The sequence below is a fragment of the Lissotriton helveticus genome, chromosome 6 (genome assembly GCF_964261635.1).
Source record: "Lissotriton helveticus chromosome 6, aLisHel1.1, whole genome shotgun sequence".
In the NCBI taxonomy this organism is placed as follows: Eukaryota; Metazoa; Chordata; class Amphibia; order Caudata; family Salamandridae; genus Lissotriton; species Lissotriton helveticus.
Window position 1 is genome coordinate 1,289,188,406 of NC_136067.1, and position 13,104 is coordinate 1,289,201,509.

At 42.1% G+C, this 13,104-nt stretch overlaps 1 protein-coding gene across 1 annotated transcript in view; it reads right to left on the reverse strand.

The window, feature by feature from the left end:
* Positions 1-866: 866 nt before the first annotated feature.
* Positions 867-13,104, reverse strand: part of FBLN7 (fibulin 7) — an 877,728-nt gene continuing 865,490 nt past the window's right edge. The window contains exon 8 of the mRNA XM_078649036.1: positions 867-3,665. Within this exon, the coding sequence (XP_078505162.1) occupies positions 3,293-3,665 (373 nt within the window). The 3' untranslated portion in view covers positions 867-3,292. The remainder of the gene's footprint in view (positions 3,666-13,104) is intronic.

A 13,104-nucleotide genomic window follows, 5' to 3' on the forward strand; every position in this document is an offset into this window, starting at 1 on the left:
TAATTAAGTGACTGGCAGGACTCAAAAAATATTGGTGTCTTTGCTGTGGCACAAACAAAACAGAACCTGGTCATTCTTCCGGTACTCCTAGATGAGACAGGTTGTGCATGTGAGGCTTAGGTGGGCTCTTCGTTGTTGAGGGTGATGTTTGCAGGCAATTTCGACAACCTGGAAGGAGGGTTTATAGTAGGTGCATTGAAACCCCTATAAAATCCCCCCGCTGATAACTCAAACTAAATCTCTGCAAGTCAGACACCAATCTTAGGTTAATGAGCACCTTCCAAATAGTAACTTTGACAAAAGGACCCCCATGTTAAATGTTGTTTAGTGCTTAGCTCTTAAACACTAGGTTAGTGTTTGGGATCATATATATGGTATCTATATTTAGGAAGGTGCTAGGTTTATGTTGGCTTTGGCTATTATTATTCCATGGGTGGTTTATTACTTGTATGTATATTAAAGAACTTTTCCTCTATAAAGTAAAGTACTCTCTAAACTGGTAACCGGGGGACTGCTCATCCCCACTTCCTTGAGGCAATCAAGTGATGAAAGCGATTTCTTAGCTAGTCAGTTTTCGTTAAACAGTGATTCAGCCCCAGGAATAAAGAGGCGTGCGATTTCAGGTGCTACATTGACTTCCCTAGGACCGCAGGAAGAGGTCCTAAGACATCATCTGTGGCATTGCGTGTGTCAGTCTGGTGTGTCCAAGTGTTTGCATGCACTAAACAAAAATAAAATCAATTGGCTTTGTCAATGATTGTTTATAGCTATAAAATCGTTGACTGTTGTTTGAACCAGTGGCAGTACTAACTCTGCAATTCCTTCATTTAATTGATTCATGCAACAACTGCAAAGCTATCAAAACATTACAAGGCTAAGTCAATATTTCATTGTTTATTTGTTGTAATATATTTAAAATGTACCAGCACCCAATGCAAAGAGTGATCAGCAGTCTTATAAACACACAAGAATCAATAACAGGTAATTGCCAATCAATGATTTTAGCGTATAGGAAAAATAAGAGGAAGGGAAAAATAAGATTTCCTCAACAGTAGGTGAGGGAGGCCATGATAAATAAATGTTGTCTAACAATGGTTCGCTTGGGCCATCCAGATTTCCAAAATAACCCCATGAACACAATTTTGAATAGGATTAGTTGTAGGCAAACTGTGTTTCCTGTGGAGAACCTACAAATCTGGCACGGGCGAGCCCTCCAGGACAAATTCTAGTTAACCCGGAAGTAGGCACGAAAGGGGCCTCCTATGCAGCCAAGACACGCCCTACCTCATTTCACAGCGAGCAAAGGGGACTACTGAAACAGGTAAATAGTCTGTGCCGCATGTCGTGACCCCAATATTAATGCAGGAAAGGTCAGAATTTAAGGGTGCAGTGCAGTCAAAGCTGAAACCTTGGTGTACATTTTGAATGACGAATGTTGCTTTTTTGAGGTTGTATATCAGAATACTTTGTGCAACAAAAATTGCCCTGAAAATGATGATAGCCATGAAAGTGACTACCAAAATGTAGTGCAGATACATCTATATAGCTCAGTATAGATATACTATTCGTAAGTACACTGCTGTATACCTTTAAAATGTATTACATTCGAGGTACATATATTTTGGTAGGCAACATTCTGCCTACATAATTTTGTTGGAACATGGTTAAAATACGATATTATGATTAGATACCTTCCTTAGGGGACCCTCTTTCTTGCTAGTTTGTTATGTGGAAATCTTGTTGGCTAAGGTAAATTCCTTACCATATGACCTCTTTTTCTGATGCGCATCCATTTCAAGCTTCATAAAAATGGAAAGGAGTGCGAGAATTGAGCAGAGAACACCATACGGCAAGTTCCAACGCAATGAAAAAGATTCCGGTGGCACAGTCTGAAAGGAGAGGCGCTGCTCGATACAGTAGCTTGAACTTTATGAGTGTGGTTCATGTGAATGCGCCATAATGCACACACTGATTAAAATGGGCCGGGAAAGGATTAATTGGGCACTTCACCTGAGTAATTCAGATACCCTGGGATGTGGTATTTACTCCTCTCCTGAGTTTTCCTCTGGAAGAAAGGATTACATATGGAGTTGATGGTTTAAGTACGGAAATTCAAATGTATCTGGATCTTCTAGATGTTTGCACTGGGCAAATTCCAGCAGGTATGGCAACTTATCAATCACTGTAAACATGCAAAGGTGTTTACCACAAATCAAGGAATTCCAATTCCCTCGCAAATAGGAGTTACTTTGCACAGGGATCGAATTTGCACACTCACCTGCAATCGGCGCAACAGCGATAGCTGTTAAGGCGAGCAGAGATGTGGGCCAGCCTGGTGGCAGGAGTAAGCTACCCAGATGCTGCAATTGAAATCCTTTTTTTACCTCTACTACGTGGCCAAATCCAGGCTTTTATATTGTAGCCCCATAAGCCATCATGCCCACACCTTTAATATACACATGCACCTTTAAAACACATGCCTGCCATTCCTTCCTTTCTGTAAGGATAAAAAAAACAGCAAGTCTTGAATAGAGATGTACAGATTGTGCCCCCTCTCCTGAAAGCATTGTTGGCAGACGACGCTAAGATTCGGTGATGCTAAACAATTTCTGCAGTCATGCAGCACCCTACTCCAGTAACAGAGACCCTCTTGTACCGTTGCCATGGATACTGGGACAATAAACAGAGAGTGTTCAATAGCAAAGGAAGGGGTGGTTCTTCCTGCTCACCTGTGGGTCCCGCGTCCATCAATCCAAATGAATAATAAGCACAGAGAGGAGCTGTGACAGTTTTCTACACATTAAATACTCACATTACATAACAGATCAAACATTCACACAGGCTCCGAACAATGGATGCTAGGAGGCGCTGGGCTACCAGTAAAATGAGAGCGCCCTCTTTCCACCACCTCGCAGAGTACAATAAAGGTTAGCTGTATAGTTCTACTGGTGGTGTGACACGTCACCCTGAGCCAAGTCTGGCAAACGTTAGCACCTCTCAGAAATGAAGTGTCTTTCATTGTTCGGTGTCCCAGCAAAATAATTATGAAAAGACAAAAGTCAAATGTCCTTGCTTTCCTTAGTTTATATTCCCATATTTGATAGATGTGTTTCCTGATATAGTTGTTTGGTATACCGGCAGAGCCTTGCTGCCCCAATTTTTCGTACACGTTTCACAAGACACGAATCGTTGAAGGTAGTCTGTGGCATACCCTCGGCTGAAAGACAGCACATTGTTGACACTGGACCAACCCCAGGCTAGCATGTCTTTGTAACACCTTCAGTTATGTCTATCAAAATTCATAAGGAGTCACAAAGACAGTGATCTTCGATACATGCTTGGCTTGGAAGGTGCGGTCAAGGTACTCTGACATATCAACGTCCACCTCGATTGTCTGCGGACCATGCAGACTTTGGACGAGGATAAGCTCTCCCGTCTGCCTGTCAGACCGCTGCATCACGAAGTGCCCTCTGCTGTTCCCGCCCACAATGCCAAAGCGCAGGCTGTCCGGCCCTGGCCTTCCGGGGGCTGAAGCTGTGGCCATGCGGAAAAGAGTGACCGGTGTCATCAGGTTGGAAGGCAAGGACAGGTAGTGGAAGGAGATGGTCTTCGGTGCGTGGTGACACGATCTGCTGTCCATTGGGCACGGATTGCGTTCACATTGGCTGACAAGGAAAAGAAAGATAAAGAGTCTTAAATGAGGATCCTTCTGGGTGTGAACAATTCTCCTTTCTTTGAAACTTTCATTCATTTTCTGCTAAGGATATGGTGATGCGAATAATTTGACATTTAAATTTTTTTTTATTTTAGCAAAGTAATATAAAAGTTCACATGGCCTAGCAGACATACGATTAAAATGTTCTACTTGTGCAACACTGAAATGTTGCTTCTTGCAGTTTGTGCAACACCTAAATCTCCCTTTTTTGTCTCTTTTTTCGTTAACTATTAGATTTTATTATTTTATTTGTTTTTTTGTTACATTTTTTTAGTTTCTCTAGGTCTTTTAATCACCTTACACATCTGGCCTTATTGTGACCCTCATTAACATGAGCAGCTTTTTAAATTTAACTCACTCATGTTCAAATATTTCTCACTATCTTGGACCATGTTGTAGTCAGATGGGCTGCCCCCTAGACCCTATTTTTCTGTAAATAATTTATAACTCTAGATCACAACTTGATAATGTGCCTCATCTATTTGGGGCTAGATGTACGAGGTGATTTTTCATGCGCAAACGGGTTTGCGACCCATTTGTGCATGCAAAATCACTGCGGGCCATGTACAAAGCCTATTTAGCAAGTCTCAAATAATTAACAACCCGCTAAGTAGGTTAAGCGACTCATATTAGGAAGGGGAGTTCCCTTCCTAATAGTGACCACAGAGCCATGTATGAATATTATGCGACCGCAACTGCAGTCGCAAAACTCTTGCAAATTACCGCCCTCTTTAAGAGGGTGGTAATGGAACGCAAATGGGAAAGGGTCCCCAAGGGACCCCCTTCCCCTTTGTGACTGGCTCTAAAAATATTTTTTAAGGCAGGTAGTGGTCTCAGGGATTTCTTTTTTTTTTTGTATATGCATCCCGTTTTCCTTTAAGGAAAACGGGCTGCATTGAAAAAAAACCTGCTTTATTTAAAAGGAGTCCCAGACATGGAGGCCTGCTGAGCCCAGCAAGCCACCATCCCTGGGAGGGCAACCCATTCCCAATGGGGTTGCAAATTGCAAGTGACTCATTTATATTCATGAGCCTCGCATTTTGCGGCCCCATTGGCAATCGAAATCAATGTCTCTGACACTGTTGTACATTTCAAATTGCGACACGCAATTTGCTACTCGTAATTAAGTGCAAATTGCAAGTCACAATTTGGAATGGCCATACATCTGGCCCTTTGTTTTTTAAATTGCATATCTCTTGCTGGTATAGATTTACTCCTTCACCCCCACACTTTCGATCACCTGGGCTATTCCTATTTATGATTCACTTCTTGAATTCAACCATTACTTCTTATTCACTAGTCAGCTTTTCAGGCATTATCTCCTAATTTTTGTCAGTATTTTTCTCATTTATCCCACACCAAAGCATATTTTGTATGATTATTTCTGAGTACATACATAAGTTAGTAGGGGCCTGATTGAAAAAGCCTGAGCTTGAAAAGTCCGAAATCTATTTCCGTTGAATATTTTAGATTTTATTTTGAATTTAAAAGATTCTTCCTATTTTACTTTCAGTTTTATGCTCAATATTCCTTCTGCCTTTGGCATCTTGTTCACCCCACCTTTTGCAAATGTTTGTCTGTTATCCTGTAACCTGCAAGCTGGGACTCACAATGTTCTGATCTCTATAAAGCAGTTCTCTGTGGTATACAAGTACTATTTAATAAAATAAATGTAAAATGAACAATAAGCAATGTTACGATACAAATTACAACAAAGCTATCTGGAATATATAATGATGAATTAGTAAACCTTAGAGGGAACATTAACATAGATTTTCACACACCCAACACAGCTACAAACACAGTTCAGGTGACAAGGTTTTGCACAACATAACAGCAAAATAAAGAACATTAAACTTATAGTAGGCAAGACAAATTGAAATGCATCTATCTCCAACATGCCATTACTTTGTCATTCCAGGGTAACATGTATTTTACTTTTTTTCTCATCATCATTCACTTGTAATACAAACTTAGCATAATTAAAGACTCACCTTACCATTGTTTTATATTTTAATTTTAATTTTTTATTTGCTTTACCTTGCCATTTTGGTATTTGTAGCTCTTACCCTATAACAAATGATTTATTTAAATTTACTAAATTCATTTTACACATCTCATTCAATATATTTCTAAATGAAAGACCTATTTTTGCCCCTAACTTTCACAATGTTTATACCTTTTCACCATCGGCAAAAAAAACATGTATAAGTTCTTCCTGTGGCATGTAATCAATTATCAATTGATAATTGAAAACAAGCCATAGGAAGATTTTCCAAAAAGAAATCTATCCACTTGAATAAATCATTGATTGTCTTATCAACTAATTATTATTGACACTGTACGACATTCCACTGCTATATATATATATATATATATATATATATATATATATATATATATATATATATCTCTTACGTACTGTGCGTATGTGTGGGTGATTTTGAATGAATGTAGATGTGAAAGTAGTATATTTGCATTGCAAATTTATTTGGTTTTATGAAGATTATATTGTCTTAAAAGTTTTTGGGGTACATTTTCACTATATTGAATAATGGGAAATTCAAAATTAAATAATAATAAAATAATTGTTTGCTACCTGTATCTATTTTTCTTTTTGCCCTCCTGTATTATTCTTTCTATCATTCATAGATTGTAAATAATATAGTTGCCTCAGGTTTTTGCACACTGACGACTATAGCTTGTATGCCAGCTCGTTCAAATATACGCATTGATAAAACATACTTGTTACTTCACCTTCCCATATATTATTTGCAAACATTTTGTGTAGAATTCAGTCCACGCTGCCCTGAGCCTAAGATTTCCGTGTTGATAAGAGCTTCCATGTTCACGTTTATTCTCCTTATCTCAGTAATGGTGCTATTTGATTGTAGAATTTATAGAAGCCAGTGTTATCGTGATTTGAGCCGTCCATTTGACTTTATTCTGAGCCAAATATGGGCTTGTGCCCCTGGATATTCTCTGCTGGCCTATTATGAAAATGGATGCACAATTGTTTCTTCGTTGGTCTGTGTGCATCTCTAAATCTTTTGTCCAAATCAACCTTAGTTTAATTCTTTTTCATAAATCAAAATACATATGGGGTGGGTGGGGGCATTATTTCTTAACATATCCAAAAACCTATTTAGCCCTTTTGTGCCATACTTTCCTGAAATATACGATTATCTGGAAATGAGTGGTTCCACATGCATCATTTAGATAGTCACTTACTAAATACCAGAAACAGTCCCTTGCAGGAGAAGGACTAAATCGAATCCTGTAACTTTTAAATATACCTACTGATGTTACAAGTAATAGCAAGTGGCCAGTTGCCAAATGTATAATGAAACTTCAAGGGTCTATGCATACCTTTATCTTTACTTTGGAATGCACACTTAGAATACTGTTGAAAGCCATCCAGTAGCTAAGTTGTGACCCAGTGACATCACAGGAAGAGGAAAGTCTTACACTAGAGATCTTACTCTGGGAAAAAGAATTGTCATCATGCTGCATTGACAGGTGGAAGACAGGAACTATCTTTAAGGAGGAACTTGAAAGACTACTCAAGGAAGCATTAGTAACTTTACACTCAATGAACAACAAAACCTTGGACAACCTCACTACTTCTCAGCCAACTGGTCCTTGCTAATAGGTGGCGTTGATGACTTATAATAGGCTTTTACCAATATGTTAGTGGACATATCTGCTCCTTTTTTCCTCTTGTCCTTTATGACCATAAGAATTTTCACTGACTGTGTTAAGTTATTCTTGTCTAAGTTTATCAACATTTTGCATAGGTCAGCCTGCTAAGGCAAATAGCACTTTATCTCTACTCCTAGTGTAGTGGAAAGTATTTTGATAAATTCTGCGTTAGTTCCTATTTATATTCTGGTCAATTACATCATTATGTAAATGTGGGTGTACTTGTAAAGCGCACTACGACTCCAAGGAGTATCTATGCGCTGAAGACCGCTGGGGAACCCATCCTGGGTTTCCCTGTGAGATAGTCCCGTTCTGGGTATCTCCAGGGAGAAACCAGGCATCCCCAGCATCTGTGGGGGGCCGTTGTAGAGATGAGGCAAGCTTAATGCCCAGAGTTGCCGAGTGTGTTCCCTGGTTAGAGTAGGCACCGAGGCGAGAATTATCGAGTCCGTTTTGATCCTGGTCCACGACCCTGCCGCGTCGGGAATTGAACCCTGGTCCCGGGCCGTTCTCTGCTTATGGGTCTGCCGCCTCTAACCAGTGAGCCAGACCACTCCACTAAAGTGGGGTAGAACTTGTTGAAGCTTAGCAATCCTATTTTCCAACAAGTCACTGTTTAGCTACTACATCCCTCAATTGAACACTGCAGAATTAAGGGGAGGAGGTCTTACAAAAGTTACTCTTGAGGTAGAGCTCTTTACATTGTAGCACGAATGCAACAATGACAAGTGGCACAACAGAGTCAACATGCTGACCGCAAATGTACTTAACTCTACTGAAGAAATTATTTCTATAGGGACCAGACCACGTTTCATGATCAGCGTTGCTGTCTATCACACTTGGCAAATCTAACCCTATGATGAAGCATGATGGCAGAGGTTGTAACCATTTGGCTTTAAATCCTTTTTGGCAATTCGCATACACACAAATTTAAAATAACTTTTTTATATTCCTGCTGAGTCTCTTTGGTAAACATTTTGCAATAATGAGTGTTGTGATAAATATCAGCAGGTCAGAACTGCCTATAAATACTTTGGGAACAATGCTTGATACTTACTGGAATATGCGGATTTTGGTACCGTAACTACCATAATAAGCACGTTATTCCACAAAAATGTATAATTTGTTTGTATTTATTGACCCAATAAATTCTGACTAAGTGGGGTCGGATTTTATGAGGTGCTGTATATATGACGGCACTCACCAGCCACTCGTAATGAGGGCAGTCATGTCTTGATAGAGGTAATTTTTTGCATTTGGAGGTTCTGCCCTGGATTAGTGAAGCTCCTAGGGACATATGTACAACCCTTTTTAGCTGCCGCTAGCAGAGATTCGGGCTGTTTGCGGCCGCTAAAACACCTTTTGGCATGTACTAACCCTATTTTGCGAGTCAGCAACCTTTTACTGACTCGCAAAATAGGGTTTGTAAGTCGGTATTAGGAAGTGGCGTGCCAAGAGCTATTTGCAGTGGGACGTACGATTGCTTTGCGACTGGAATTTGGTCACAAAACAATCACTGTTTACCGCCTACTCCCATGGACCACTGCCAACTCATAAACACAAACATTTCATTTTTCTTTTTTAAATAAATCCCATTTTTCTTAAGGAAAACAGGCTGCATTTAAAAAAAGTTGCTTTCTTTAAAATCAAAATCAAAATCAAACACAGACATAGTGGTCTGCTGTCCCCAGCAGGCCACCATCCCACGACACCCAGCTGATCCTCTCCCTCACCAACGACCCCGCCACCGCCAGAGCCAACCTACACGAAGGGATGACAGACGTAGCCAAGTGGATGACGAACAGCCGCCTAAAACTGAACTCGGACAAGACGGAAGTCCTCATCCTGGGATCTTCACCCTCCGCCTGGGACGACTCCTGGTGCCCCCCAGCCCTGGGCAGCGCACCCAAACCAACAGACCACGCACGCAACCTGGGCTTCATTCTGGACTCCTCCCTCTCCATGACCAGACAAGTCAACGCCATCACCTCGTCGTGCTTCAACATCCTGCGCATGCTACGGAAGATCTTCCGGTGGATCCCCACCGAGACCAGGAAGACGGTCACCCAGGCCCTCGTCACCAGCCGTCTGGACTACGGCAACTCCCTCTACGCCGGAACCACCGCCAAACTCCAGAAGAGACTCCAGCGAATTCAGAACGCATCAGCACGACTCATCCTGGACATCCCCTGTCGCAGCCACATCTCCGGACACCTGAGAGATCTGCACTGGCTCCCGGTCAACAAGAGAATCACCTTCCGTCTCCTCACCCACGCACACAAAGCCCTACACAACCAAGGCCCAGGATACCTCAACAGCCGCCTCAACTTCTACGCTCCCACACGCCAGCTTCGATCGACCGGCCACGCCCTCGCTGCCGTCCCCCGCATCCGAAGAGCCACCACAGGAGGAAGGTCCTTCTCCTACCTGGCCGCCAAGACCTGGAACTCCCTCCCGACCCACCTCCGCCTGACCCAGGACCACCTTACCTTTAGGAAGCAGCTCAAGACCTGGCTGTTCGAGCAGTAGCGGACCCCCCCCTCCCCTAGCGCCTTGAGACCCTCCGGGTGAGTAGTGCGCTATATAAATGCCTTGATTGATTGATTGATTGATTTTTAGCGATTCCCAATGGGTCGCAAAATATGCAACCTACCTCATGAATAATAATGAGGTATGTCAATTGCGTCCCTATTGGGAATCCTCAAACGTGTCTGAGACACATTAGTACATGCATTTTCCAACTTCCTAATTGCAATCCGTAAAAAGTCACAATTAGGAACTCGGAAAATACTTTCTCGTACATGTGGCCCTAAGTATTTAATACTTCGTCTCTACTAACAGAGACCTTCTTTTAAGTCCTATCACATTCCCCCACTGTTGATAGAGTTGTGTTGTGAATGTGATACACCTGACCAGAGACTGCCACTGAACATTTCATTACTAGGTAAAAACTTCAACAACTTTTCAGCCCAATGGTGCTCTTTTCCTCAAGGGAAGCTGTATATGTTTTACAAGTGCATTATATTCTAAGACTTGCGTAATAAGGCTGACGGTATGCATCATGATTATGATGGAGTAAAACCTGCTGCCAAATTCTAAATCAGGTCCTACGTTTCTTATTTCCCATATTGCCACCCAGCGACTGTAAATGCCGGCTTCTGAGCTATGCAAAAGGATGGTGCACTCGTAGACTTCTTTTGCAGTTAGCAATCAATTTGTTCTTTACGGTCACACATGGAAAACAAATTGAGTCGGACATTGAGAAGCAAAGGAAAATACTCTCATTACATACTGGACTGTGGAGCTCTTCAAAGACAATAGGCCCAGTAGACAGAGATTTTACTCTGACTTACTCCTGGAGTTCTCCTGGTTTACTCCTAAATTCCAGGAGTCTGCCAAGAGTACTTCAGGATTGGTCCTGAAATTAATAAATAAGCAGGAATACTACACGGGCAAGCCACGCCCACTCAAAGACAACACAAATTATGAATCCAGAGCAACATTTGTAAATTATGTTTGGTTTGGAGTCCAGAGCAGGTGGCAGATATCTTTAGAATTATCCCACTTGTCTTTTACTAGGGGCCCCCATTAGTGGCCTATGCTTTCTGTTATGACTGCAGTAAAGAAACATGCCCTGTATGTTTATACCCCTGGTTTGTTTTCAGCACACTCAACAATGGAAAAACTTCATTTTATGTGGGCCTGCTGTATCATTAACAACACATTTTCCAACTGCACATGGGGAAAATATGTCAAGCATTTATGGTCTTAGTGGAATGCCGCTGTGGGAATGCAACATAAGGAATGTGTCAACAAAGGAACAGGCTCTAACTCAGTGCTTCAAGGCCCATGCCGGTGACATAGCTGGGAGGACTGTGAGAGACATGCAGTTTAGAGGGTTACAACCTAGCAAAGCCTTACACAATCTCGAGGCAAATGACTAGAGAATTATTGAGATGGGCATTGCATACAGTTGAGCTGATTGGCTACAACTGTGGTAGAAAGTGCAGAAAGTGAAAATTGTTATTACTGTAAAGTACGACTGTCTAGTAAATCTGAGGTGTCTTCTTTATCTGTTACTGTGACAACACAAAAATAATAAAGCAATATCTCCTTGTGAGCCAGGTCTAGAAAAACTGGAAGAAATTGCTGCTTCACCTCTACTTCAGAACACCAAAAACCGTAGTCCTGCTCTGAGGTCACAGAGGAATCTTGAAAAAAAAAAAACAGCCAGACACAATAATGCATTAATCTCAGTTGCAGGATGAAGCACACATGCTTTGAGAAATGAACTGATTGAACCAATTTGGAGACGAAGAAGGCAACACCAGGTGGGGGAAGCAACCCATTCGCATTCTCTTTTGCTTTACAACACAGCCCAATGGCAAGGACTATTGCTTTAAAGCAAAAGACAAATGTTCCCAGGGCTTTAAGCGGAATGAAAACAGCGAGGGAATCTCAAAGTGGAGTGGCTGATGTAGTTAAGGACACATAAACTAAAAATCTGTGCTTAGCATAGAGTGCCGCCCAACTGTCATTGTGCTGCTTCTGTCATTGCATCCAGATGCAAAATACAAGTAACATTACAACAACAACAAGCCATGGCTATTGGCTTTGCCAATGCATATTAGTTGCATAACATAACCAAGCAACAACTATGGCTTCGCTGTATATACTATTGAAAATGCTTTACTTTTGACATGATGCGACTGTGAAATAACCATAACAAGCCTCTCTGACGTTTCCTCAAAGGCAGAATAGGGTGGCACTGCTGCAAAGTTAAGATTTTCTTTTCACCCTGATGATGTGGGCAAAAACGGAGAGTCTGATATGGACCCGTTTCAGAACCTGCTTTTTAGAAATGCTGGTGCTGAGCACTGGCAGGACCCGGCCCACTTAAAGCCCTGAAAGTCTCTTAATGTACAGTGAGTTATTTCTCTCCACATCAGGGAAATGTGTACATTGAAAATCATCATTGTGACCCAGGGTTTCGGCTACTGGAGCGGGGTGAGGCTCTGTGAAGGACACATGGCGCGTCAATCATTTATAGCCTGGCTCCCACTCTGCCACTCTCTAAATCAGGCCCTTAGTCTCTTGTAGGACAGCATCTGACTGAGTAACAAATCACACTGCAGTCTCTTCACTATGTCAATACCTGGTTAACGTGATACTCCTCCCGTCACTCCTATGTATCATGTGTTATTCTCTATTGTGATGCTCTTTATTTAAATCAATCCCTTGGAAGCTAGTATGTGCCTTCCCGCCTGATAGAGACGTTGCCTACCCTGAGACTGTACTGTGCTGCAGGGAGTTGCAACGGTCCACTGCACAGAGGCGTTGAAGGGAGACGCCGCCGCCCCACAGGCTGACCCGTGACAGGGCCGGCATTTCCGATACTCTAGTACCTTGTTTGGAGTCAGTTAGGAGGAAGAAGGAAGCACAGTGAGGGTGGGTGAAGGTCGGTCAGATAGAGGAGGTAAAGGTTCTTTTAAGTGCTGATATCCCTGAGATACTCCTGTGAGTGATCTTTTGATTTGCCACCTAGCCCGCCACCTGTCTGTTGCCTAGCCTGCCCAGGCCAGAGTCCGGAGGAAAGAGGTTTGACCTGAGTTGTTCTCCGCGACTCAGTGTTCAACAGCGACATGCCCCCCACACACACAAAGGTGCTCATGTTGCTTGTACGACAA